This window comes from Sinocyclocheilus rhinocerous, unplaced genomic scaffold (genome assembly GCF_001515625.1).
Source record: "Sinocyclocheilus rhinocerous isolate Xijiao unplaced genomic scaffold, SAMN03320098_v1.1 scaffold1022, whole genome shotgun sequence".
NCBI lineage: Eukaryota > Metazoa > Chordata > Actinopteri > Cypriniformes > Cyprinidae > Sinocyclocheilus > Sinocyclocheilus rhinocerous.
In genome coordinates, this window is record NW_015656677.1 from 180639 (window position 1) to 204173 (window position 23535).

At 37.6% G+C, this 23535-nt stretch overlaps 3 protein-coding genes across 3 annotated transcripts in view; 1 reads left to right on the forward strand and 2 right to left on the reverse strand.

Moving 5' to 3' along the window:
• Window positions 1-1474, reverse strand: part of LOC107720767 (uncharacterized) — a 2558-nt gene extending 1084 nt beyond the window's left edge. Inside the window, exon 1 of the mRNA XM_016528592.1 lies at window positions 1285-1474. Within this exon, the coding sequence (XP_016384078.1) occupies window positions 1285-1474 (190 nt within the window). The remainder of the gene's footprint in view (window positions 1-1284) is intronic.
• Window positions 1475-5126: 3652 nt separating this feature from the next.
• Window positions 5127-15819, reverse strand: accs (1-aminocyclopropane-1-carboxylate synthase homolog (Arabidopsis)(non-functional)). Its single transcript, XM_016528574.1, has 15 exons — window positions 14921-15819; window positions 12654-13261; window positions 11331-11390; window positions 10458-10528; window positions 10249-10318; window positions 10055-10121; window positions 9446-9486; window positions 9209-9350; window positions 8672-8742; window positions 8478-8578; window positions 7858-7947; window positions 7229-7230; window positions 6044-6186; window positions 5800-5953; window positions 5127-5690 (listed from the first exon to the last, which is right to left on the reverse strand). Exons 1-15 carry the CDS (start codon window positions 15525-15527, stop codon window positions 5281-5283), a joined length of 2637 nt encoding a protein of 878 aa, XP_016384060.1. The 5' UTR covers window positions 15528-15819; the 3' UTR covers window positions 5127-5280.
• A 2236-nt stretch (window positions 15820-18055) lies between these two features.
• LOC107720773 (furin-1-like) overlaps window positions 18056-23535 on the forward strand; it is a 107918-nt gene continuing 102438 nt past the window's right edge. The window contains exon 1 of the mRNA XM_016528598.1: window positions 18056-18556. The gene's annotated coding sequence lies outside the window, so the exon portion shown is untranslated. The remainder of the gene's footprint in view (window positions 18557-23535) is intronic.

A 23535-nucleotide genomic window follows, 5' to 3' on the forward strand; every position in this document is an offset into this window, starting at 1 on the left:
TCATATTAAATAACATTTATTTTATTTATTTATTTCAAAAAGTGGTTCCCACTGACTTCAATTGTATTTTTGTCCAAAGAAACTACGTATTTTTATATATAAAATAAAGACAAATTTATTTTGGGGGGGGGATATATATATATATTATTGTTTTTTTTTTATATCTCATGTATATATTTTTGTCTTTAGAAACCCTAAAATATATAAATGAAGTTTATAGTCTATAGAAACCCTATATATCTTCTATGGAGTTCCAAAGAACAAAGAAAGGCATACAGGTTTCAAACAACATGAGGGAACGACACACCATTTTCATTTTTGTGTGAAATGCCCCTTTAAGAATGTCTAGCATAAAACCATGACAACAAATTTCAGTTTGAGTGCTCTTGAAGAACAACATCTCATCATGAAACTATTTAAAACTGAACTGATCAGTCATTACTTCATCCTTCATTATTTATATCATTCTTCATTTGTCTTGTTACGAGGAAGAACTAAACTGAGGGGAAAACCAGACAGGCTACAACTAATAAAACATGCGAGTCATGCGAGTCCAGCGTGTCATAGCCTGTCTGCTGCAGCCCACCGAAGCGTAGAAACCCCTCCAACACAAAACCATATCATTATTTTACGCCAACGTTGGAAATTCAGGAGAAGTTCACAGATTCGCTCTCATTTGACTGCTCTGTGCTTCTCGGCAGGTCAAAACCTGCAAAAATGCCACAGTATGCTCTAATGCTTTCAGTTCCCATCAGACCTTCTGGCTATATATTTTGATACTCCAAAAAACCAAGCTTTTAAAGGCCTGAAAAGTGAAACACACAACAGAAATGCATTTAATTTGGCTTTTTACTGTTTTTCAATTATGCATCTTTTATAGAGGCCAAGTTTTTAAGATTCAAAGCAGTTTTAATCAAATGAATGAGGGCCACACGTGGGCTACTAAAATATTGCTGTTGCCCACACGACAGGTCAAAACCAAATCAAATAGCTCTGGAGGCGTATGCATACTGTTTTTTTGAGGGTGAACTAGTATAATTTATGATTCACTTCTTTCCCTAGAGAAGATATAACATGACACAAAAAATATACACTTTTTAACTTTATGTTTAACATGTAAGGTGACCCAACATTGTAGTATATTATATGTTACAATTTAACACCACAAAATATAATATAGTATATTATTCTATTTTTTAACCAAACATTTTGAACGACACTTAGCAATGACAAATAGCTTTTATTCCCTAAGATATATGAGAATAGCAGCCACACAACACACACCTTTAGCAATGTCTTCAGTGGTCCAGCTGTCATCCAGTCTGGTCTCATTCCCTGAGGTCCACAGACCCCGATCATCCAGCCACCGAGGTGTCCAGATCGCATAGCTGATACACAAACAGCCCATCAAGCCGAGACAGGATTCAGTAAATCGAAAACGACTCCTCGAGTCGACCAGTTCTGGTCCTTGCATCGCTCTGTTGAGAAAAAGCGAATGGTTAGATATAACAATAACATAAAGTTGCCAGTTTAGCTGGAAACTAAACTTAAAACATTACAGTTGGTAATTTCAGACAAAATTAGGTAATCATTGTTAGGTTTGCTTACCTTAAGTCTTTAAAATGTGTTCAAATGACAGAGATTTGATTCCACGCAGTCCAATGACAGTAACTGATCACGTTCAAATATCAAATGAATCAGAGAAACAGAAACTTGAGTGTTTTATGACGAGGTACAGAAGCATCTCTCACTTGCCCCTCACAATGCTGTAAGACACTGTAAATATTTCCCTCTACCCACAGTGAAGACCAACTCGCTATGGAAACTCCCCCTCTCATAAACATACACACATACACTGTGAGTGCTTAAATTCCCCCAGAAACCCTGCGAGTGTTTCAGTGAGTCAGTGTGGTTTGGAAAGTGAAAATGATATTTTATAAATCACTTTACTGTGCTCAAAGGAGTCTGTGGGCTGGCTCCATGAGTGCCATCTATTATTGCCTTGTTTAAAAATATATGTATATAATGATTATTATACTTTTTATTAGATTACTATATATAATAATAATAATAATAATAATAATACATTTTATTTATAGGCACCTTTCTCAACACTCAAGGACACCGCACAATAAATGTACAAACAAGACAATAGAAAACAAACAAGAAATACCATATATAAAGACAAAACAGAGTAAAGTATGACGAGAGAATTAAACTTTAGGTGAGATATGCAATCTTAAACGGTGAGACTTAAGTCTAGATTTAAAAAGAGATAGAGAGTCAATATTTCTGAGGTCTGGTGGTAGTGAATTCCAAAGCCGGGGAGCAGAGCAGCAAAATGCCCTGCTCCCCATGGTGGAGAGGCGAGCAAAAGGAACAGTAAGGTGAAGAGAAGAAGCAGATCGAAGTGAGCGAGAGGGAGTATGGATATGGAGGACAGACTGGAATTGTCTATTACTATATATATATAGTTTACTAGATTATATATATAGATGCGTGTGTGTATATATATATATATATACACACACACAGTTGTGCTCATAAATTTACATGCCCCTTGCAGAATATGCAAAATGTTAATTTTAACAAAATAAGAGGATCATGAAAATTGCATGTTATTGTTTATGTAATACTGTCCTGCATAAGCTATTTCATATAACAGATGTTTATATATTCTCCACAAGGCAAAATAATAACTGAATTAATAAAAATGACTAATGCATTAAGATCAAGAGGGTGTAAACTTTTGAACAGGATGATGTGTCATTTTTGTCTTATTTTGTTTAATGATCATATTTTTTTTCATTTGGTACTGCACTTAAGAAGCTACATAAATACTTAAATGTTTCCCAGAAGACAAAATAAATACAGTTTACCCTGATCATCCAATTCAAAAATTTGACACCCCCCCAGCTCTTAATGGATTGTGTTGCCTTCTTGAGCATCAGTAAATGTTTTCACCTTATATAATAGTTATGTATGAGTCCCTCAATTGTCCTCAGTGTGAAAAGATGGATCTCAAAATCATACAGTTACTGTTGGAAAAGGGTTCAAATATGCAGAAAATGTCGGAAAACCAAAGAATGTGCAGGAGCTGGAGGATTTTTCTAAAGAACAGCAGGCAGTTGAACTGCTCAGGACCAACAAGGGACTCATGAAAACTATCACAAAACAGAAAGACAGTCGTGGATCATCCAGGAAACGACACACAGTATTAAGATTCAAGGGTGTGTAAACTTTTGAACGGGGTCAATTTTTAGAAATTCAGTTATTAATTTTGTCTTGTGGAGAATATATAAACATCTGTTATGTGAAATAGCTTATTCAGGACAGTATTAAATAAACAATAACATGCAATTTTCATGATCCCTCTTATTTTGTTAAAATTATCATCATTTTGCATATTCTGCAAGGGGCATGTAAATTTATGTGTGTATATATATATATATATATATATGCACACACACACATATTAATATATGTATGCATACATATATGTGTGTGTATATAACTACATAACTTTTTTTAAGCTTTTTACTTTTTTGCTTCTTTTAGTAGTAAGCGACACAACCTGAACCACAGTAACTGTAGCAATACATCAGGAGAGTTGCTGTGTCGTCATGGCAACGAATAAACGGCACAGGAAAGAACCACTCTTTAATCTCCAGCAAGGTGGGCTCACAGGAAACCCATAAACATGGTTATTTCCTGTTGCTCGCTTTCTGCCACAGACCTCAGGTCAGCTTTGCCCTACTCTCACCAATACAAGCGAGACTGCGGCATCTGATCTCAGGTCATTGTAAAGGAGCAACATAACACAATGAAAATATAATTCAACATAAAACATTTTAATTGACGATGGATTGATTGATTCATTCGTTCAGTCAGGAGCCCTTAAAACGTCAATGAACAACACCAATGAAGATCTGAAACAAGGCATTTTCCTTGGAAGCTGAAAACTGATAAGCAACCATGGTGTCAAAAAAAGGCATTTTTGGAACAAATTCATCTTGTAAAGATAAGAAGTGTCAAAAAGTAAATATACACATCCACTTTTATACTGAAACGGACAGCCAAGTCAATTAAAACTTTTTTCCCCTCAACAAAATCTTTAAATTATTTAAAATCAATTTAGAGGGGTCATATCATACATTATTTTCCCCCTGAGGTTTACAGTGTAATGTTAGTATATATATATTTTTTTTGTGTGTGTGCCAAAAACAGTCATTTACAGGAAAAAAACAAAAAAAACATTTTACACTCTCTCTGAAATATTAAAAGGTCTGTCTGGTGCTTTGCCTATAGGACTTTCATATAAAAACGAGCACCAGGACTTTGCATTTACACACGGGCGGTCAATAAAGTTATTCTTCAATAAAAGTCTCTTTTCAACGCTGAAACTGATTTCTGCCGCTCAAACTGTTAAGATCTGACTGAAATGATCAGGGATCTAGTTAAAAATGAACATCTGCCTCTCGTTTCTAATGTTGGGATCCTTTGGAAGGACGTGCAGAGTTGTAGGTGCTACACAGAGTTAGAAACACTGCAAAAATGCTTCTTAATGAGTATTTAATTAGTCTTTTAAGTAAAATATCTAAAAAGCCTTAAAACTAGATAAATTTACTTAAGAAACAACACTTCATAAGATATGAATACTTGTCATAGACTCTCTTGAATAGCATTTTGTCTTGCTGCACTATCAAATAAAAAATACTTGTATTAAAGATATATTATGCAGTGCTGTTTCTTAAGTAAATCCATCTTGTTTTAAGTTTTTTTTAAAATATATTTTTACTGAAAAGTCTCATTTAAAAACTAATTTTAAGAATAAAATTCATTAAGAATATTATTAAAAAAAAATTTTGCAATGAGAAGCAAATTTTAGGTTCTGAAATTTACAATATATTTCCCTTATACAAAATTCTAATTAAAAAAAAAATTGATCCCTCACAATAAGACCCCTTTAAATCAACTCAAAGACAATAGATTGGATGCTTAGAATTTGATATGAGCGCAATTAAAGGGGCAGTCTCCAATTACTGTGACAGCTAGGGTAATAATTAAAGTACAAAAACATCCAACAATAACATCACTTTCATATACTGCTGTGGTGACTCTCCATAATTGTTTCAATCTCTAATTACAGGGATCGCCACTGTGTTGTGTCTGCAATTAACAGAGTTTGCCTTTAAACTGTACATAAGGTGAAAGTATCTTTCATAAAAAAAAAGTATTTGACAGATGCGTTGCTCAGACTTGTTTCTACCAACTGTTACTCTATTTCCTGGCTTTATCGAGCAGGTCTGTGAAAACATCCAATTGTGTTGGGTCTTGTCCAGCACCTAGCTCAGGCTTGTGCTTCTCCAGCCAATCAGACGTGTGGATCTGCTGTCGCAGAGTACCAATCAGAGAGTCCAGACTCTCTGAGCGGATGTCGGATTGGCCATTAATAACTGTAAAGTTCTCATCAGCCAATGAGACGGGCTCTGTCTTAATGTGTACTGTGTCAAGTTTGGTTTGAACGCTTGAGGTCTTGAGTGTCTGCTCTTTGCACTCATCTATTGTCTTAGTGTCTTCCCTCTTCGCTGTCCCAAGGCTGTCATCCTGTTCGTCACTTGTTGTGCGCTGTGTCTCAAGCACTGAAGAGCCCTGAAGTTCTTCTAATGCATTTTTAATCCTCTGCACACCTGAAAAACAAGGATTTGAAAGGAATAACTGCCAATCACATCTAATCCCACTCCATAGGAGACACTACAAGAAGACAGGAACTGAAATGGAAATGAGCGATCGACAGACCTAGCTTTAGTTTGTGCAGTTGATCAGTGAAGATGATTCTGAACCAGCCTGGAGACACACAGCTGAAGGCCTGACCGCAGCTCAGCAGAACCTTGTGCTTGAGGAAACACCTCCACAGAGACAGCTCCTCAGCAAACGTCTTCTCACTCAGATACTACACAAACACCAAAACAAAACTTGAAATCGGGTGAACTTGAATGATTTCAAGAGTTTGGATGCAGAAATCTGTTCTAAAGGTGCTCACCTTGCTCAAGTCTGCCCAGATGAAGAAACCCGCACTCCTGTGCAGGAAAGGTATGTCCAGTTTCTTCAGCTCTTCTGTCATGAAGCTGTGAGCCTCTCTTAGCCTTTGTCTGTTCTCTGGAAGGAACTCACTATTCAGCCAGTCTGGAAACAGCAAGAAATCTCCCTCAGTTAAGTGCTGTTGTGAATTAATCATTCTTGTCAATTGTGACCCTGGACCACAAAACCATTAAGTCGCTGGGGTATATTTATAGCAATAGCCAAAAATACATTGTTTGGGTCAAAATTATAAATTTTTCTTTTATGCCAAAAATCATTAGGACATTAAGTAAAGATCATGTTCCATGAAGATATTTTGTAAATTTCCTACTGTAAATATATCAAAACTTAATTTTTGATTAGTAATATGCATTGCTAAGAACTTCATTTGGACAACTTTAAAGGCGATTTTCTCAATATTTTGATTTTTTTGCACCCTCAGATTCCAGATTTTCAAATAGTTGTATCTCGACCAAATATTGTCCTATCCTAACAAACCATATATTTCAGATGGTGTATAAATCTCAATTTCGAAAAATTGACCCGTATGACTGGTTTTGTGGTCCAGGGTCACAATTAATCAATCTAAATGATCTGTTCATGAAATACACTGTTACTGTATTTGGGTTTAACTCAGTGACTCAAGATACAAATCATGTTCTCACGCAGTGAAAAATACATCGTGGAGCAAAGAGAAAACCGACAACACGCCGACAGACAAGACCGAGCAGGTTACTTTAAGTATGAAACAAAGGCTCAGCTTTCACATTTTTTTCATTTAAGAAATTCAAACAATATTGTTTTGTGACTCTTTAATGTGTCGTGACAGATCGCTGTAGCGCCTCAGTTCAAGCGGCACGTGAAGCAATCATCTCTTCCTCTTTACTAGTTATAGCATGAAATAAACATGAATGAACATCAGAAGGTATCGTTTCAATCACGGAAAGACGCCACTAAACACCATTTTTCAAGATCAAGTTCCTGCCTGGTTTGTTTGTCGGACAAAAATGGCAGATTCAGCGTTATGATTGGTCAAATCACCTGTCAATCAAAATCCCTGTGAAGGGTAAATTGCGCACCAGAAGGGAAGTTTATCAGTGAATAATGACTTAAATTTTGGTCTATTTATCATTTAAAGCAATTGTACAGCTTCAAATATAGTCATATAGACCATTTTTATGATACTTTTGCAGTGCAATCAGTCCTAATTTATCACAATTACAAAACACACACTGTGCAGTTAAAAGTACAAACTTTAAGTATGAATCAAGCCAGTACACCAAAATTGTAGTATTCTAAAAGCGCATATAGCGCAAAAGGTTAATGGTACATTTACATGACAACAATGTACTAAAAAAAGTTTTTTTTTTTTGCATTTTGAAAAGTTTCATGTATACAGACAAAACATTGTTGTCAAATGACTCCCATTTACACGGAGCCATGAAAATGACAAAAAATGCTGTATTATGCATGCCAGGCCAGTAGTTCGCGATGTCACTTCGTAAAGAAGCACTATGCGGTATGCGCCTATGCACAAACTAGGGATGCACGATAAATCGCATGCGATATTTAATTCGCATCTTGTCAGAAAAGCCGGTTCTGTAATCAGCGGTAAATCTCCATCACGTGCGTGCTTTCACATTGAGCAGCATTAACTACACAGAGCCGTTGTTCACTGACGAGCTGCGCAAAATCATTAAGCAGAAAACTAAGTAAATTAGAATTTAAAAAGCACAGAAATAAGAGAGAGAGACAGTTTATGTGAATGTCTCTCACCCATCCAAGCTGAGAACACTGCGAAACGTGTCTGTCTCGTTGAACACGGAGAGCATGTAAATCTCATCCACGATCACATGAAGCTTGTGCCTGGAGCAAATGAGAGAGAAAGAATGAATAAATTAGTGCCGCTGAGGGCAGAAATTCAAATTCAAATGACATTCGTGAACACAAATGTAATTTCTCGTCAATAGCGTGCAACGTAATGAAGCATGTGAAAACATTTGGAAAACAAAGTGCGATCACAGACCCATAGGTTTGGCAACCAGAAAGTTTTTCATCATTTACTCATCCTCATGCCATTCTAAAACTTTTTTGAAGAACGCCGTTTTCCCTACAACAAATAGGGTGCCAAGCTCTGAAGCGCAAATGTGATTTTTGATACTTTTATGGTAGTTCCTCATCTCTGCTCAATAAATGTTTTTATTATATGGAAAAAGAGCAGCATAAACATTCTTCAAACCATCTGTTGTGTTACATTAAACAAAGTTATGTGGGTTTTGTAATAACATGCCATTAATATTTCTGCATTGATAAAATGTCACTGGCTTCCAGATATTAAAAATCTGAATGAACCAGTGGCTTTGGTTCAGTGCTTGTAAGAAACAGTTTAAACTCACATTTTGGCAAACTCTAGAAAGTTGATCATCTCTTCAGACGAGTACACTTCTCCCAGTGGATTGTGGGGGTTTAAAAGGATAAGGGCTTTGATGTTCAGTCCCTATATAAAGAACATACAATTTTAAGAGAGTCACACAATGTGAGTTTCAAGCGTGTACACGGTATATTTAAGTAAAAAAAAAAAAAAAAACACCTCTTTTTTGGCCTCTTTAAGAGAGTTCTCCAATTTCTCGACAGTTAGCTGGAACGGTCTGACATCACTTCCTGTGGGGCGCGTTAAATATCGCATGCGATTTATCGTGCAGCCCTAGCACAAACCTATAAACTATACATGTACGTATGCATTTCCACAAATTTGCATGTTTTTTAAGGTTACATGGAGACAACAACAGTATGGTTTTAAAAAAACTTGCACTTTGAAATCTGTTTTCAAAAGTTTACATTTTCTGGCCCACAAACACAATTTTTGTGTAAATGAAAGGCCAAGACGCATACACAGTTTTCCATTTTTAGTTGAAAACGGTGTCACGTAAACACCCCCTAAGTCTATAAAAGCATAGAAAAAAAAAACAACAACCAGAAAAAGTATACCATCCTTTTGACAGTATGATTTGGGACACACCAACACTAATTTTACGTACTAGACAGGATGAAATGTATGGGAATTGTGAATCAGCCATAGAGTGAAAAACAGACAAAACATTGACAAAGCCAGGGAGAAAATGTGTACCTCTGTCTCTGAGAAGCTGTGCCATCTGGTACTGTGTGGGTCCTGGGACTCCGTGGAAGCAGCCCAGCTGATCCAGGGCCTGAACCAAATCTCTATTCTCAGAATAGACCATGCCAACTCGCATTCCTGACATAGCAAAGTCCTATATGCATACACAACAACATTTGAATGCAATAAAACAATGCCAAGAATCTGAGGAAATGCTTTTCCCACAGTTGAAATAGTGACATACCTTACTGACGCCCCACATAATGTGGGTTCTTTGGGCATCTGGCAACCTGTGGAAAAATTTGTGATGATTAGAAAAGCAATATTCACATGTACCTAGGGCTGGACGAGTTGCTGGACGAGTTGCTGCAGAAAACAGAAAAAAAGCGAAAATGCAAATTCATTCTGCCAGCAGGAGGCGCTTTTGGAGCGGCAGAATCATCGTTTTCTCCAGCTGTACACAAAGTGCTCTGCTCATAAATGCTACTTTATCAGATAAAATGAAAATGACATCGAAACTTTTCTGAAGGCAGTCTGTTCCCTTCAAAGATACATTCATATAAAACACGGCACGTTTTGATTTTGAAACGTGCAGTGCTCATGTTTATTCAACGAAGTCAAACTGTCAAAGCTTTTTGGAAAATCTATTTGTGGCGATCGGTCTCATTTACATTTTAAAATACATGAAAATGGAAAACATCTCTTTTAAATTGTAACAATAATTCACATTATTACCCTTTTTCCTGCAGTTTTGATCAAATAAATGCAGCCTTGGTGAGAAAATGAAAAAATCTTATAACCCCAACAAAATTAGACATGAGACCAGACATATTCAGTGGCGACCAGATGGTTTAATACCTTCTGGGTCACAGAGCGTAGCTGCCAAAGCCGAGAACAGAGACCCACAACCGTTCATAACAACGACCTGCGAAAGAACCGAAGAACATAAGCATGTGGTCTGAATTTCTCTTTTAACAGAAAGAGGAAGACTAACAGAAATAACACCATACAATAATATAACACTGATGTAGAAAAAGCAGAAAAACACTCACGTTCTTGGGTTTTATCGGTTTGGGAGAACGGCAGTAGTCTGACAGGAACTTAGCAACTTCCTCTCGAAGGCTTTGGGGAAAAGAACATCAATACTGTGAAATGAAAGCTGAGCATGGGATTTTACACAAACGTTGAGAGTCAAATGAATTACACAATTTACAGAAAAACAAACACAGTTAAAAGAAGTTAAGGAAAAATGGTGGCTTACAAACTGTGGCCTTTCCAGTCGGGGTATTGTAAGATAGCAGGCTCAATCTGAAGCATGTCAGGTCGCATCAGCTGTTAGAGATACCAAGAATCAATCAGCAATGATTGTAACGTGTAATGTCCAGGCTCAATAACAACTTTTTACATTTCTGTGCATATAAAGGCTTTTGAAAGTCTTTCTTGTTGTAACAACACTAAAAAATTCTTCTGAAGACAATGTGAGTGGTGCTTGCCTGTGCAAAACTTGATAGGCTGCTGTAGATGGTTGCTAGGACATTGGTATGCAGTTTCTAAGGTGTTCTGAATGGCATTTAGCTTGTTTTAATTCAGTTGCTATAGGTTGTTTTGGGTGGTTTCTCACTGGCCAAGAGCACATTCCTCCAGACTCCATGATAGTGTGATATATATTTTAATAAAGCAATAAGTCGTGCCTAACAACGCCCCTTAGCTGTTATAAATTCACTGTAAACCACGGCTTCACGGGGCTTATTGCTTTTATAAAACGGTTATTCCATATATGTAGTAAAGTTTCACAGAATAAAACGGAGCAAATAAAGTGTAATGATATAAATAAAAACAGTATTCTTCCACCAAACAATGTAGTTCCTCAGAAACAGTTGTGGTTCCAACAAAGTGGTTGCCGAGCAACACACAGAAGTAAACAAAGCTGTATGTTTGTAGTGTAATTTACAACAGCTTAGAACGTGGCTCAACCAATCAGAAGCAAGGACCGGAACTATCCGTTTTATAATGGGATTCTTTTTCTTTCAATTTTATAGTCTTTGATTTTATGGCCCACCAGGCGAAAATCATCGCTAATGAAAAAGGATCTCTACTAATGAATGCTAAACAAGTAAATCATGATGTCTCTTACTCTTTTCTGCAGGAGGTCAAAGCACAGCTTGTTTTCACTGGTTCCTAAGTTTATAATGCCCTGAAATAAATAGTAAAAACCACAGCAAATTACCACACAGCAGAAGCTAGACAAACACAAAAATTGTATTAAAATGAGCAAACTACACAGATTTGTTTATGAAGCCCCAAGAGACTTGTGGCCTCTGCGGTAACCAAAGCAGTGCCTGTAAAACCAAGACTTGGTTTGTCTTTAACATCAGAAAAAATGAGTACACTCATACAGAGAATGAAGTAAGCGAGTGACTGTAGATGGGTAATATATATTCACAAATGTTATCTAATCTTAGCAGTTTTTTTTTTTTTTTAGATCATCTTGATTTAAATTTGAATATTGTTTAAGAAATTAATGACGAAAATTATTTATAAAGGAACATGAATTTAGTCACACTGCAAGATGATTTAAAATGAACTTATTAAGGAAAAGAGATTATTAAAATTGTACAAAAAGGCCAAGCAGAGTTACACTTTATTTGAAAATGTAATATTTTAATTTAATTTTAACTAGGTTTTATTTTAACACCCCCTCCCACCACAGGTATTGTCTGGTGGTTCTGTACGGTGCAGTAAAATGTCTCTCTCTTTTTTTTTTGTAATAGTCAGTCATGTGTTCATTTCTGCATAAAACATGCAGTATACATTTTTCTTGATTTGAAAAAATAAATGATACATTTTTTACTTTTATATACCTACACTACAGTTCAAAAGTTTGGGGTCAGTAATTTTTTTAAATGTTTTTGAAAGTCTCTTACGATGACCAAGGCTATATTTACTTGCTCAAAAATACAGTAAAAAAGAATATTACAATTTTAAATAAACATATTTTAAAATGTTATTTATTCATGTGATGGTAAAGCTGAATTTTCAGTCTTTAGTGTCACATGATCCTTCAGAAATAATTCTAACATGCTTATTTGCTACTCAAGAAACATGCATTATCATGATGTTGAAAATATTTGTTATTCAAGATTCTTTGAAGAATACAAAACCCAAAAGAGCAGCATTTATTTATTTGCTGCCACATTTAATCAATTTAAAGTGTCCTTGCCAGATTAAATGATTAATTTCATTAAAAAAAAAATCTTACAGTAGTGAGGTTATATAAAAGTATATAATTTATCATATATTTTTCCATATCCAGACCAAAGTACACTACAATTCATGCAGAAATGATTGAAAAAAGGCATCTTACTGCAGTGTATACCCACTGTATACTAAATTAAAAAACAACAACATCTGCAATAATTAATAATAATAAAGCAGTACTGTTTCCAGGGAGACTAACATGAGGGTTTGAATTCTCGTCGTGCACGTTGGCGTGATACTGATTGTAGCCTTCCTGCAGGATTCCCTGGTGCAGCCGCATGCTATTGCCACGGCGGGAAAGGTACGGGCTGTACTGGGCCGTCTGATCACCCCAAAGCATGCTGGGTACAGCTTTGGCACTGTTGGGTAACAAATAGGTTTGTGAGGTACTGGGCACCGGGAGCGTTTCCCTGCTGGTGGAGGCACTCTGGTCTTCCGTCCCACGTGATGAACTCAGGACTTTGGTCAACATGGACATGAGACGAAACTCATGATCTCTCTCCTGCTTTGCTCGTCTCTCCTCCTGCTGCTCCCTCCGCTCCTCGGCCTGCGCCTCCTGCTGCATCCGGGCCTCCTCCAGAGCCAGGAAACGCTCTTCTGCTGTCTGCTGCCAGCTTAGATATCCAGCCAAAGCGTTCGATAACACCCCATCGCCCCCACGTCCCACTCGCCGGCGCTTCCTCTGATGGAACGATCCGGAACCCCCTACTTGGTCGCCATGGCTACCTCCGTCTCTCATCACAATGGGAGCTGTTGCCGGGGATACACCCGCACCGGAGGAGCCGGTCATGTTCTGGTCACTGCAATCTGTGGTGTGATATCATCAGATATTAAACATTCAATCAGTCAATCAGAGATAAAAGACCAAATAGAAACTTAATTAAAAATTAACTAAACAATTATCTCAACATTTTATTAAAGCGACAGTTGGTGTGATAACATGCCAGATAACAGAACATCTGCGGTGCTGAAAGTAAGGCACTGGATGGAAAATCACTGCCAACAGCAGAGACACAACAAATGGTTTGGCATAAATACTGCAATAATGCCTGTGCACCGTTAAACCACACAGACCTTCTAAATAAATATGGAAAATATCAGTTAGAACAGCTAGGAGAGGCTCATAGTTAATCGTTATCTTGATTATACATCCATGCAATGCTATTTTTGCACTGATGCGATGAAAATATTATAAAGAGTTCCTGAAGGTTAACTGATAGAGCAAGCTCACAGGTTTCATGCATATGCTAATGAAATGCCCACAAAATAAATAATAAACATGCCGGCCAAATGCATAATTGTATAAAATATACGCTAGCGTTCAAAAATGTGTGGTCAGTAGGATAATATTTTATTTTTTAAAGAAACTGATACTTTTATTCAGCATGGATGCATTAAACCGATCAATAGTGAAAGTAAAAATATTTATAATGTTGCAAAAGTCTTCTAATTCAAAAAATGCTGTACTTTTGAATTTGGTAATATTCTGAACAAAATGTATCATAGTTTTCCCACAAAATTAAGCAGACGTTTTAAACATTGATAATAATAAAAATTGTTTCTTGAGCATCAAATTAGCATATTAGAATGAATTCTGAAGGATCACGTGACACTGAAGACTGGAGTAATTATGCTGAAAATGTCAGCTTTGCATAACAGGAATAAATTACACTTTTAATATCCATTAAAATGAAAACAGTTACTGGTTTTACTGTATTTTTGATCAAATAAATGCATCCTTTGGTAGGAAAAAAAAGTCTTTCACCAACCCTAAACTTTTGAATAATGGTGTACTGTTAAGCAGATGGTGTTTTGTTACTGTTTCTCTGTAGTTACTGAAGTCAAGGCAGATGTTTTTATATTATTTAAACACGTACATTTGTTTCTGCTTATAAATTGTATATTTTTATTGGATATTGTGCTGATTTAAATATGTGACCAAAGTAACATTTTCTACCTGGCGAACACAGATAATGATTTGTCAAATTAGTAATTGTCAAAATGAAAATAACCTGTGATAGCCATTAGATAGAATGAGTTGACATTACATTGCATGCCATCCTTTTCCAAAAAAAATTAAAAATTATGAATTTATAGCTGTCATGAATAGCCGTATCATGTCCAGGTGTTATTGTAAATTAAAAACACTACTATGTTTCTGTTCACATATATATGTATGTTCATATACATATGGGAAAAATAATTTTAATAAAATTGTGGTGGGGCCAGTGAAAATGCTGAAAGGCCGAAGAAAAATCTGAACAACTTTTGAGAATTAAGTTTGAGAAATTTGCATTTACATACACACTGATCTATCTATCTATGAAACACGTATATGTAATCTGTGTATATTGTGTAGTACATCATGCAGATGATGTTTGGTTTCTGTTGCACTGGAACGTGTATTTACACATCCAAATCTGTTTATCCATTCATCCATCCATACCAACAGACTGTTCATGATACCTGATGGGGAACAGATGACATGCGTGTTACCCTGCTCTCCGTCCATCTCAGTGTTCTCCTCTGTGTTTGGACCCGCATGTTTGTGCTCAGCAGCGCCTGCTTCATCATCCTCATCAACAGGTCCGAACTCATAGAGCATCTCAGGCGGGCCCACCGCTTCATCATCCGAGCTCATCACCTCCGTCTTGATCTCCAGAATCTCACCTGCTCTGGGCGGCTGACCCGGCGCCTCTGACCCCTGCATTCCGGTTACCTGGTTCGTCACCGTGCCGCCCCATAAAGGCAAAGTCGAACCGGAGGTAGCGGCGGATCGGTTACTCTGCGCCCTTTCCATCAGCTCGTAATACCTCGCGGATCTCAAAGTCTTCTGCTTGTACTCCAGCTTCAACTTTTTGATCTTCTCCCTGCACTGATCCCCGGTCCGATTGATGCCCTTCTGCCGCAGAGTGCTGGCGATTCGGTTGAACACATGCTGGTTTCGGAGGCAGGTCACTAGCTCTGTTTGGACTGGCACGTCTGACCAGATCTGCAGCAGCTCCAGCACCTCTGGCTCGGACCAGTTGCTGCCGCGTTCGTACTTTTTACCGTAGACGTGAATCAAATGCATTGCAGCACTACAACTAAAGCTACAGTGTTATGTTTATAGACTGCTGCATGTATGTTCACGCATTGGTATGGTGCCGCGTTTATAGGACTAAAAGCAAATGCATTAAAATAGTAAAACTCCAACGTGTGAGTTACTGTAACCAATCATCTAAAACGAGAGCTGGTACTTTACCCCGAACGGAACCAGATCCCTTTACTTTCTAATAACTGTCTCGATCGTGCATTTTCTGCCCGATGCTTTTGTTCTTTATTCAAACAAGTCCTGATACATCCGGGTTCACGGCACATGCGTGCTGCCCTTATTCCGGGATAAATTTGGACCGTGACAACAAAGAACGGCGCTGCGCATGCGCTGAACGAGGAACGTGGAAGCAAGAGACCCATTTGTTGCATAGGCCCGCCATCTAGCGTTTACACTAGTATTTTTGTAACATTGCATGATATTTATTTACTTATTTACTTTTATTTATTATTTATGAATGTTATTAGATAAGAATAAAAAAACAAAAAAAAACAAAAAAAAAAACAAACAAACAAAAAAAAATAATATATATATATATATATGTTTTTCGTTACTTTAGTGTCTTATGTTTAACACATTACATTAAGTTTCCTCTACCGTACATTAGTTAACATAAACTAACCATTATGATGTTTGGTTTCTGTTGCACTGGAACGTGTATTTACACATCCAAATCTGTTTATCCATTCATCCATCCATACCAACAGACTGTTCATGATACCTGATGGGGAACAGATGACATGCGTGTTACCCTGCTCTCCGTCCATCTCAGTGTTCTCCTCTGTGTTTGGACCCGCATGTTTGTGTTCAGCAGCGCCTTCATCATCCTCGTCAACAGGTCCGAACTCATAGATCATCTCAGGCGGGCCCGCCGCTTCATCATCGGAGCTCATCACCTCCGTCTTGATCTCCAGAATCTCACCTGCTCTGGGCGGCTGACCCGGCGCCTCTGACCCCTGCATTCCGGTTACCTGGTTCGTCACCGTGCCGCCCCATAAAGGCAAAGTCGAACCGGAGGTAGCGGCGGATCGGTTACTCTGCGCCCTTTCCATCAGCTCGTAATACCTCGCGGATCTCAAAGTCTTCTGCTTGTACTCCAGCTTCAACTTTTTGATCTTCTCCCTGCATTGATCCCCGGTCCGATTGATGCCCTTCTGCCGCAGAGTGCTGGCGATTCGGTTGAACACATGCTGGTTTCGGAGGCAGGTCACTAGCTCTGTTTGGACTGGCACGTCTGACCAGATCTGCAGCAGCTCCAGCACCTCTGGCTCGGACCAGTTGCTGCCGCGTTCGTACTTTTTACCGTAGACGTGAATCAAATGCATTGCAGCACTACAAATAAAGCTACAAAAAAAAAAAAAAAAAAAAAAAAACAAACAAACAAAAAAAAATAATATATATATATATATATGTTTTTCGTTACTTTAGTGTCTTATGTTTAACACATTACATTAAGTTTCCACTACCGTACATTAGTTAACATAAACTAACCATTAAAATACTCCTAAAGCACTTATTCATCTGAGTTAAAATTAATTTCTACATTTACAAAAACATTACTGAATACAGTATTAAAATGTGTTTAGCCTACATTATTTGGACACGAGCAAACAAATATCAGTTGTAGTATTTTAATTAATCAACGTTATCAAAGATTAATAAATATTGTAACAAATGTATTGCTCATTGTTAGTTAAGTCAATGCATTAATAAAGTGATACACATTTTCTTATGGTGATTCTCATTGTTGTAATATAGATACTATTTATATTACTGTTACAGTTAACATAAATGAAAAGCAATAAAACAAACTCCACCATGGAGTATAAATAATGTATGACTGAAACAATGTATTCCCCCTTAAATCCATCCTTTCAGTCCTAAACAAGAATGAAAGTGTGATGTAAATAAAGCATTCATTTTTTATTTATTATCTGAGGAAGCTGCAGGCGTAAGATGTGAACCCGTGCTGCCTTTTTTTGTGATACTTTGGCAATAAAATAAAAATGATGGAGGGACAAACAAAATCAGCTTAGCAGGAGCTTGGTTCAGTGAAGATGAATCCTTGAAGGAAATTCTGTTTTCATTCGTGACCTGCATGCTGCTGCTTTCGGAGTAAAAATATTGACAAAACTGTAAATCTAATATATGTCTTTCAAAGCAAACATTATGCTGATTGCATTCGGCTCTCCACACTGAGAAGGATCCAACTGTAATCTGATTCATTCACGGCAATGCAAATTCTGTCATCATTTATTTATTAGTCACCATTCACTTTCATTGTGTACATATGCATTGAAAATGAACAGTTCCTAACATGAACAGTCTTGCAACATTGGTCAGAATATTCATTTCTGGATGAACTGTTTCTTTAAGAACGTTAAAAGAACATTAAATATATATGCATTTACTACTGGTACTGTATTTGAAAGAGGTCTGTGATTAGGTCAAATTTTAATTATGAACAGTGTGTTTGAATCCTGCAGACGGAGCCCGCGAATCGCAGACCCCAAACAGGCGCATGCCATGACGTACTTCCTGGGAATTGTAGGCCATTTGTGATTACCAGGGATTTGTGTACAGATGTATTACGGAGCCCGTTATGTCTGTAGAACAATAAAGAAGACGCTACCGATGGCACGTGACACCACAGAGGTTTTGTTTGCAAACATTTAAATATTAAGTAAACCATGTAAACTGGCAGACACAAGATTAATAAATAATTAAAGATAAAGGACTACAGGAAGACGCGCGCGCCGTTGAAAGTTTCATCGATCTGCGCGCTCTCGCCGCGTGATGCTGAGTTGAGTTCTCGGGGGTCTCGCGGAACGGCTCGAACACTCCGTAACGGTTTATCAGCGGATGTACTTTAAATTTCTGTCGTGAGCGGAGTTCATTTCGGAGCTGTAGTCTGAAATGTTGAGCCCGTTACCGGATTCCGAGGCTCTGTAAAGCGCAATGACAGCTCGGTTCGTGTTTGAGGAGGGGTCAACGGTCTCATATCTGAGGTAAATGACAGTTCGTATGTTTGTCGTTGTTTAATTTAAATAGAACGGAAAACTGAGGTGAAGTTAAAGAAAAGAACGTTTTTATTTACTATTGTATCCTGTCATATTAAGCTTTTACGTTTTAGTCCAACTTCTGAGAGCAGTTTCATATAATTAGCTCTGCATAATATTTGTAAGTTACAGCATATTTGTGTTTTCGCTCATTTTTACAGATGACAAAAAGTGACCGTTTAGTTTTTTTCTTTTACACTCATTGGTTTGAGGAAACCTAATAGGTGTATTATTTTGTAATATCAAACATGTGACCAAAAGGGATAATGTTACTTCACTCAAAAAATAAAAATTCGTTCAACCTACTAATGTTGTTCCAAACCTTTATGGCTTTATTTACACAGTAACACACAAATAGAAACGTTCGCCAGAATGACAGTCACCGGTCACCGTTCACTTTCATTGCATCTGTTTTCCATACAAATAAAATGAACAGTAGTAACGTTAACTGGAGGCTGTCATTCCGCCGCACGCCTCCTTTTGTTTTCCACGAAAGAAAAAAAGCACGTAATAACATTTTCAATTTTCTAAACTGACTCCAAATCCTCCGAAAGATTCATTATCGTATTGCACGCCCAGTGTTTTCAGCGTAATTTAATGGTTTCTGTTACTCTGACTGATTTAGTTCTGCGTGAACCAAATAAAAATTCATAGTGTTTAGTGCAGTAAATATACTCAAAGCGAGCATAAAGGCACTATTGCGATACTCTTTGTCTAACGTAGTTCATATGATGACTGTGTGATGGTCCTTAAAGAATATCAATCATTATATTTATATTATATAAATATTATAAATGTCGTTTGATTCGTCTTGAAACATTCATTCTTTTGGCAGGTTTGCTTTTGAAACCTAGTTTACCCAAAGGGCATTTTTGAAGAGGCAGTGTGGTCATCTTCTGTTCTGATCTTGACAAGAGAGAGAGGAAAAAAGAGGTAGAGATAAACAGGGTATATGTGTGCTCTCTCCCTGTCTAATGAGTGACTAAGCACTTTGGTTCCTGCCCTCACAGAGCCATCATGGATCATTAAAGCTCTAGTAGTTGTAGTTGTGTTTGATGAGGAGTTATTAAGGCATAGTAATTACTGTTCTTTCTTCCCCAGAGAGCATGCTATAAAAATTTGGCCCTCCTAGCCAGCATACAGTAGCATCGCCTGGGATGGCGCCTCTCGCAAGCATGCAATCTGTCAGATCCTCGGAGACAGCTAGATAAGCTTTCTTTCCATTTGATTCAGGCCTTAACGGGTGCTCAGAGTCATTAAATATGAAAAATAAGTCATTTGAATGAAGATTGATGGCCGACCTCTAAAAAGATCCCGAAGTTCTACGTGACTGACTTCACATTAATTTGAATGTCATTTTGGCTTCGTGACCTGTTCCTGAAGCATTGGGAATTTGTGATTTACTAGAAATGCGCTCTGTAATTTTTCGGTTCTTGGAAAGCTGTTGATAACCAATTATTTTCATCGTTTCTGGTCAATGTTGCGGTTGCAACGCAATTACCAGAATTCCCTCTGGCCTGGTTCCACGTTCTGCTTGTAAGCTGAAAAAAAGTGGTCTTCTGCCTTGTTTCCAACACACTAAATAGCACAAAGACCTTGTTAGATCTAATAAAGAGAAGAAAAGACAAGCCACAAGCCCTGTTCGTATGTCAGAACAGCAGTTGTCTTGAAATCAACAGCCTTTCTGTCACATATTACATGTGCTGCGTTCTAAAGGTGAATCCTTCATTACCTCCTACGTTTATAATCCATTAGAAGAAGCTTTCACAAGTGGCTGCATTATTAAATTAGTCTTGTTGAGACAAGCGAAGATTGAATACGGGAGACGGTTAACCTGAATGGCAGTTATCTGACAATGCTGAAAATGGCTAAGAGGCAGAAACCTGACCTCTTTTCCATTACCTGTCTTATAAACTTATTTTAGCTGCTAATTAATTGAATCTTCTTAAAATGAGCTTAATGAAATCTATTAATTGGTTTAAACTATCGATTAGGTTTAGATATGACAGGCATTGCTTTTGCGGTTACAGTGAAACATATGGGTACAGTATCTCTCTTTCTCTCTTCCTCACTGTCTCTCTCATTTTCTGTGCTTGCGGAGGTGTTACATTCGCAGGTTCCATCAGTAAGACACACGTTTTTTTTTCCTCATTCCTCTCCAGCTCACTGCTCTGTGCCAGCCTTTAATGAGCTCTGTAATGCAGATTTTAGACGTGACGATTTGTTTGTTTCTTCGCCAGGCCTTTTACCAAGATACTCACTTCTTCCTACCAGGAGCTGCTATTTAAATGCTAAACTCTGTATTGTAGCTGTCATACTCCGTGGAATAATTTTGCTAATGGCATTATGTTGTTTTTAAACCTTGTTTTAAAAGACATTGTGCAGGTTGACGCTATAATTTTAACACCATTCCTAGACCTTGTGCATCACGCCTTTGCTTTAGAAGGAAATACTATGAATTTGCATGCTTGCTGTCTTAGAAAGCACACGCCGGGCTTTATTGTTCATGCTCTGTTTTGTTGTAGAGGGCGTCGGGGGTTATATATCAAGCCCTGAGCCAAGCTTTGAGCTTACTTACACAGTCAGCAAGAACTGAGCTGTCTCTAAGGAGCTGCTCAACTCTCATGGGACTCCCTCTTGCCGTGTCGGAGAGCTTCTCTGATGGATGGTGCAATGCTCAAGCCACATGGTCATCATCCCAATGTATATGGTGTCAAACCTTGTATAAAACACCTTCTGTCTTTCCCTGACCATAACTGCTGTTCCCAAATTGTTCTTCTGGTAAAAACAGGATTCATTATAAAAGGGCATTATAAAAGTAAGTGTACACTCACACACACAGTTTGAGGTCAGTATACTACTTTTCTTAAAGAAATTAGTACTTTTATCCTGCAATGATGCATTAGTTTGATCAAAAGTAACAGTATGATTTAGGGGTGACCCCGAATAGTCGAAGATTCGATGCTTCATTAGGATAAGTCTGATTCGACTACCAATCTCACAGTCGTTTTTTCGCAGAGGTACACTGTAAATAGGTTGCTGTAAATTTTACAGTAACTTACTGGCAGCTGGATGCCAGTAAATTACTGTAAAAATGTTTACAGTATCATTACTGTAATGGCATTTACAGTACAATAATGTCTTTACTGTATTTTATTTACAGTATTATTACCGTATTTTCATTTACAGTATCAGTACTTCCCTAATAACAAAAATAAACACCGGTATTCGGTATGAACCGGTATACCGCCCAGCACTAATAGTAGGGATGGGTCACGATTTTTGAATATTCGATTAGTTGATTTAATTTTAGAATATCGAATAGGTTGTGCGGTTATTGTCTTAAAAAATTTCCCCATGTTTTCCGTGCTGATGCGGTGATGACGCGCTCATGTGGCGCTGCCAATAACGGACCTAAAAGCTGTCAAAGACAACAGAAGAACACATTGTCTCACGCGCAAACTGTAGACTTGCGTGGCATAAAAAAAGACTTGCGTAGCATATAATAGTTACAGTAATTTACGATGTCAAATAAGAGTGCTGTGCGGACCACAAACACCCCCGACTGGGTTAGAGGTGTGCTGAATCCATATTCAGAAAGGCGCGGAAATCAAATAACGCGTTCTACAGAGCCACTAAAGGGACATGGTTAGCCGCTTGCTAACGGTAGCTGTTACATTACAGTACATAACATTTCACTTACCACATAAACAGAGTAAGGAGAGATGACTGATAGGATGATGGCGAATGATTTGCAGATCCTGAGCACCACTGACAAACATCTAATCTTGTAAAATGTGTGGTAAGTACTGCCGAGTGCTGCTCTGTATGTGATATGGAATCTCGAAAGTAAAAAAACTAACGCGCATTCATAAGTGATTTCAATGCCCCACATATTAATAACGGCTCCCTGATGCCTGCAGTTTATATACAGTATAATTACCCAACGATATAATTGCGACAGAAGATATTGAAGTATATTTTTCCTCCCATCTCGTATCTATTCTCTTTAGGGATTCAATTTTTTTATTTATTCTAATCAACAGATTGTTATGTTAATAAGTGCCGTCATTCGGTTATGTTTATTATATTAATATGTTTCAGCACGTTACAATCATATGGCTTGAGTTAAGGTTGCCTGTCATCTGAATTAAACAGTTTATCATACAGATTGAAAGTGTGAATCCCGTCTTTCTCCCTGTCTTCCTGTTTATGGGTGTTTGTGCGTGCTTGCGGGGGAGGGGTGCGATTTTCGAATAATAATCGAATAATACCCAGCGATTTTCGAATATTATTTTTGCTTGGAATGCCCATCCCTAATAAATAGTTGCGTGAATAAATTCAACCACCCCCTTGACAGATTTAAGTTTCACTTTCCATGATTCGTGACCGACAGGAGCATCTTGGCGGCAGGGTTTTAAATCTTTAAAGGGGTCATATGACGTTGCTAAAAAGAACATTATTTTGTGTATTTGGTGTAATGCAATGTGTTTATGCAGTTTAAGATTAAAAAAACACATTATTTTCCATATAATGTACATTATTGTTTCTCCTCTATGCCCCGCCTTTCTGAAACGCCTTTCGATTTTTACAAAGCTCATCGGTCTGGTCCTCATCCTCCATAAAATGTGCAGCACACGTCTGAATATTTGGGTTGAACTGTGAACAGTGTTGTAAACTTAACCACTGATTTCTAGTTGTTCTCTTTTGGAAGGCCAAACAAAGTAGTTTCGCTTTCACAAACAGCGACTCCACAACATGGCAGCGGCGGCAACAGCAAGAATTAAAGTTACGCCTTCTTTTTTTGCGTGCATGCGGCTGACCAATGTTAACTATCTATTAAAAGGTTAGTTGGCTGTTAGATGAAATTAGATGAAAATTCTGTCATTAATTACTCACCCTTGTGTTGTTCCAAACCCGTAAGACCT

What these genes read in the sequence shown, in the direction of transcription:
- accs (XM_016528574.1), bottom strand. Translation starts at nt 15,527, where the DNA reads ATGCATTTGATTCACGTCTACGGTAAAAAGTACGAACGCGGCAGCAAC. An exon ending in ACAGCTTCTCAGAGACAGAG is followed by an intron (nt 8,743 to 9,208) that starts GTACACATTTTC and finishes CGCGCCCCACAG; the next exon opens with GAAGTGATGTCAGACCGTTC. An exon ending in TCTGGGCAGACTTGAGCAAG is followed by an intron (nt 5,954 to 6,043) that starts GTGAGCACCTTT and finishes GTGTTTGTGTAG; the next exon opens with TATCTGAGTGAGAAGACGTT.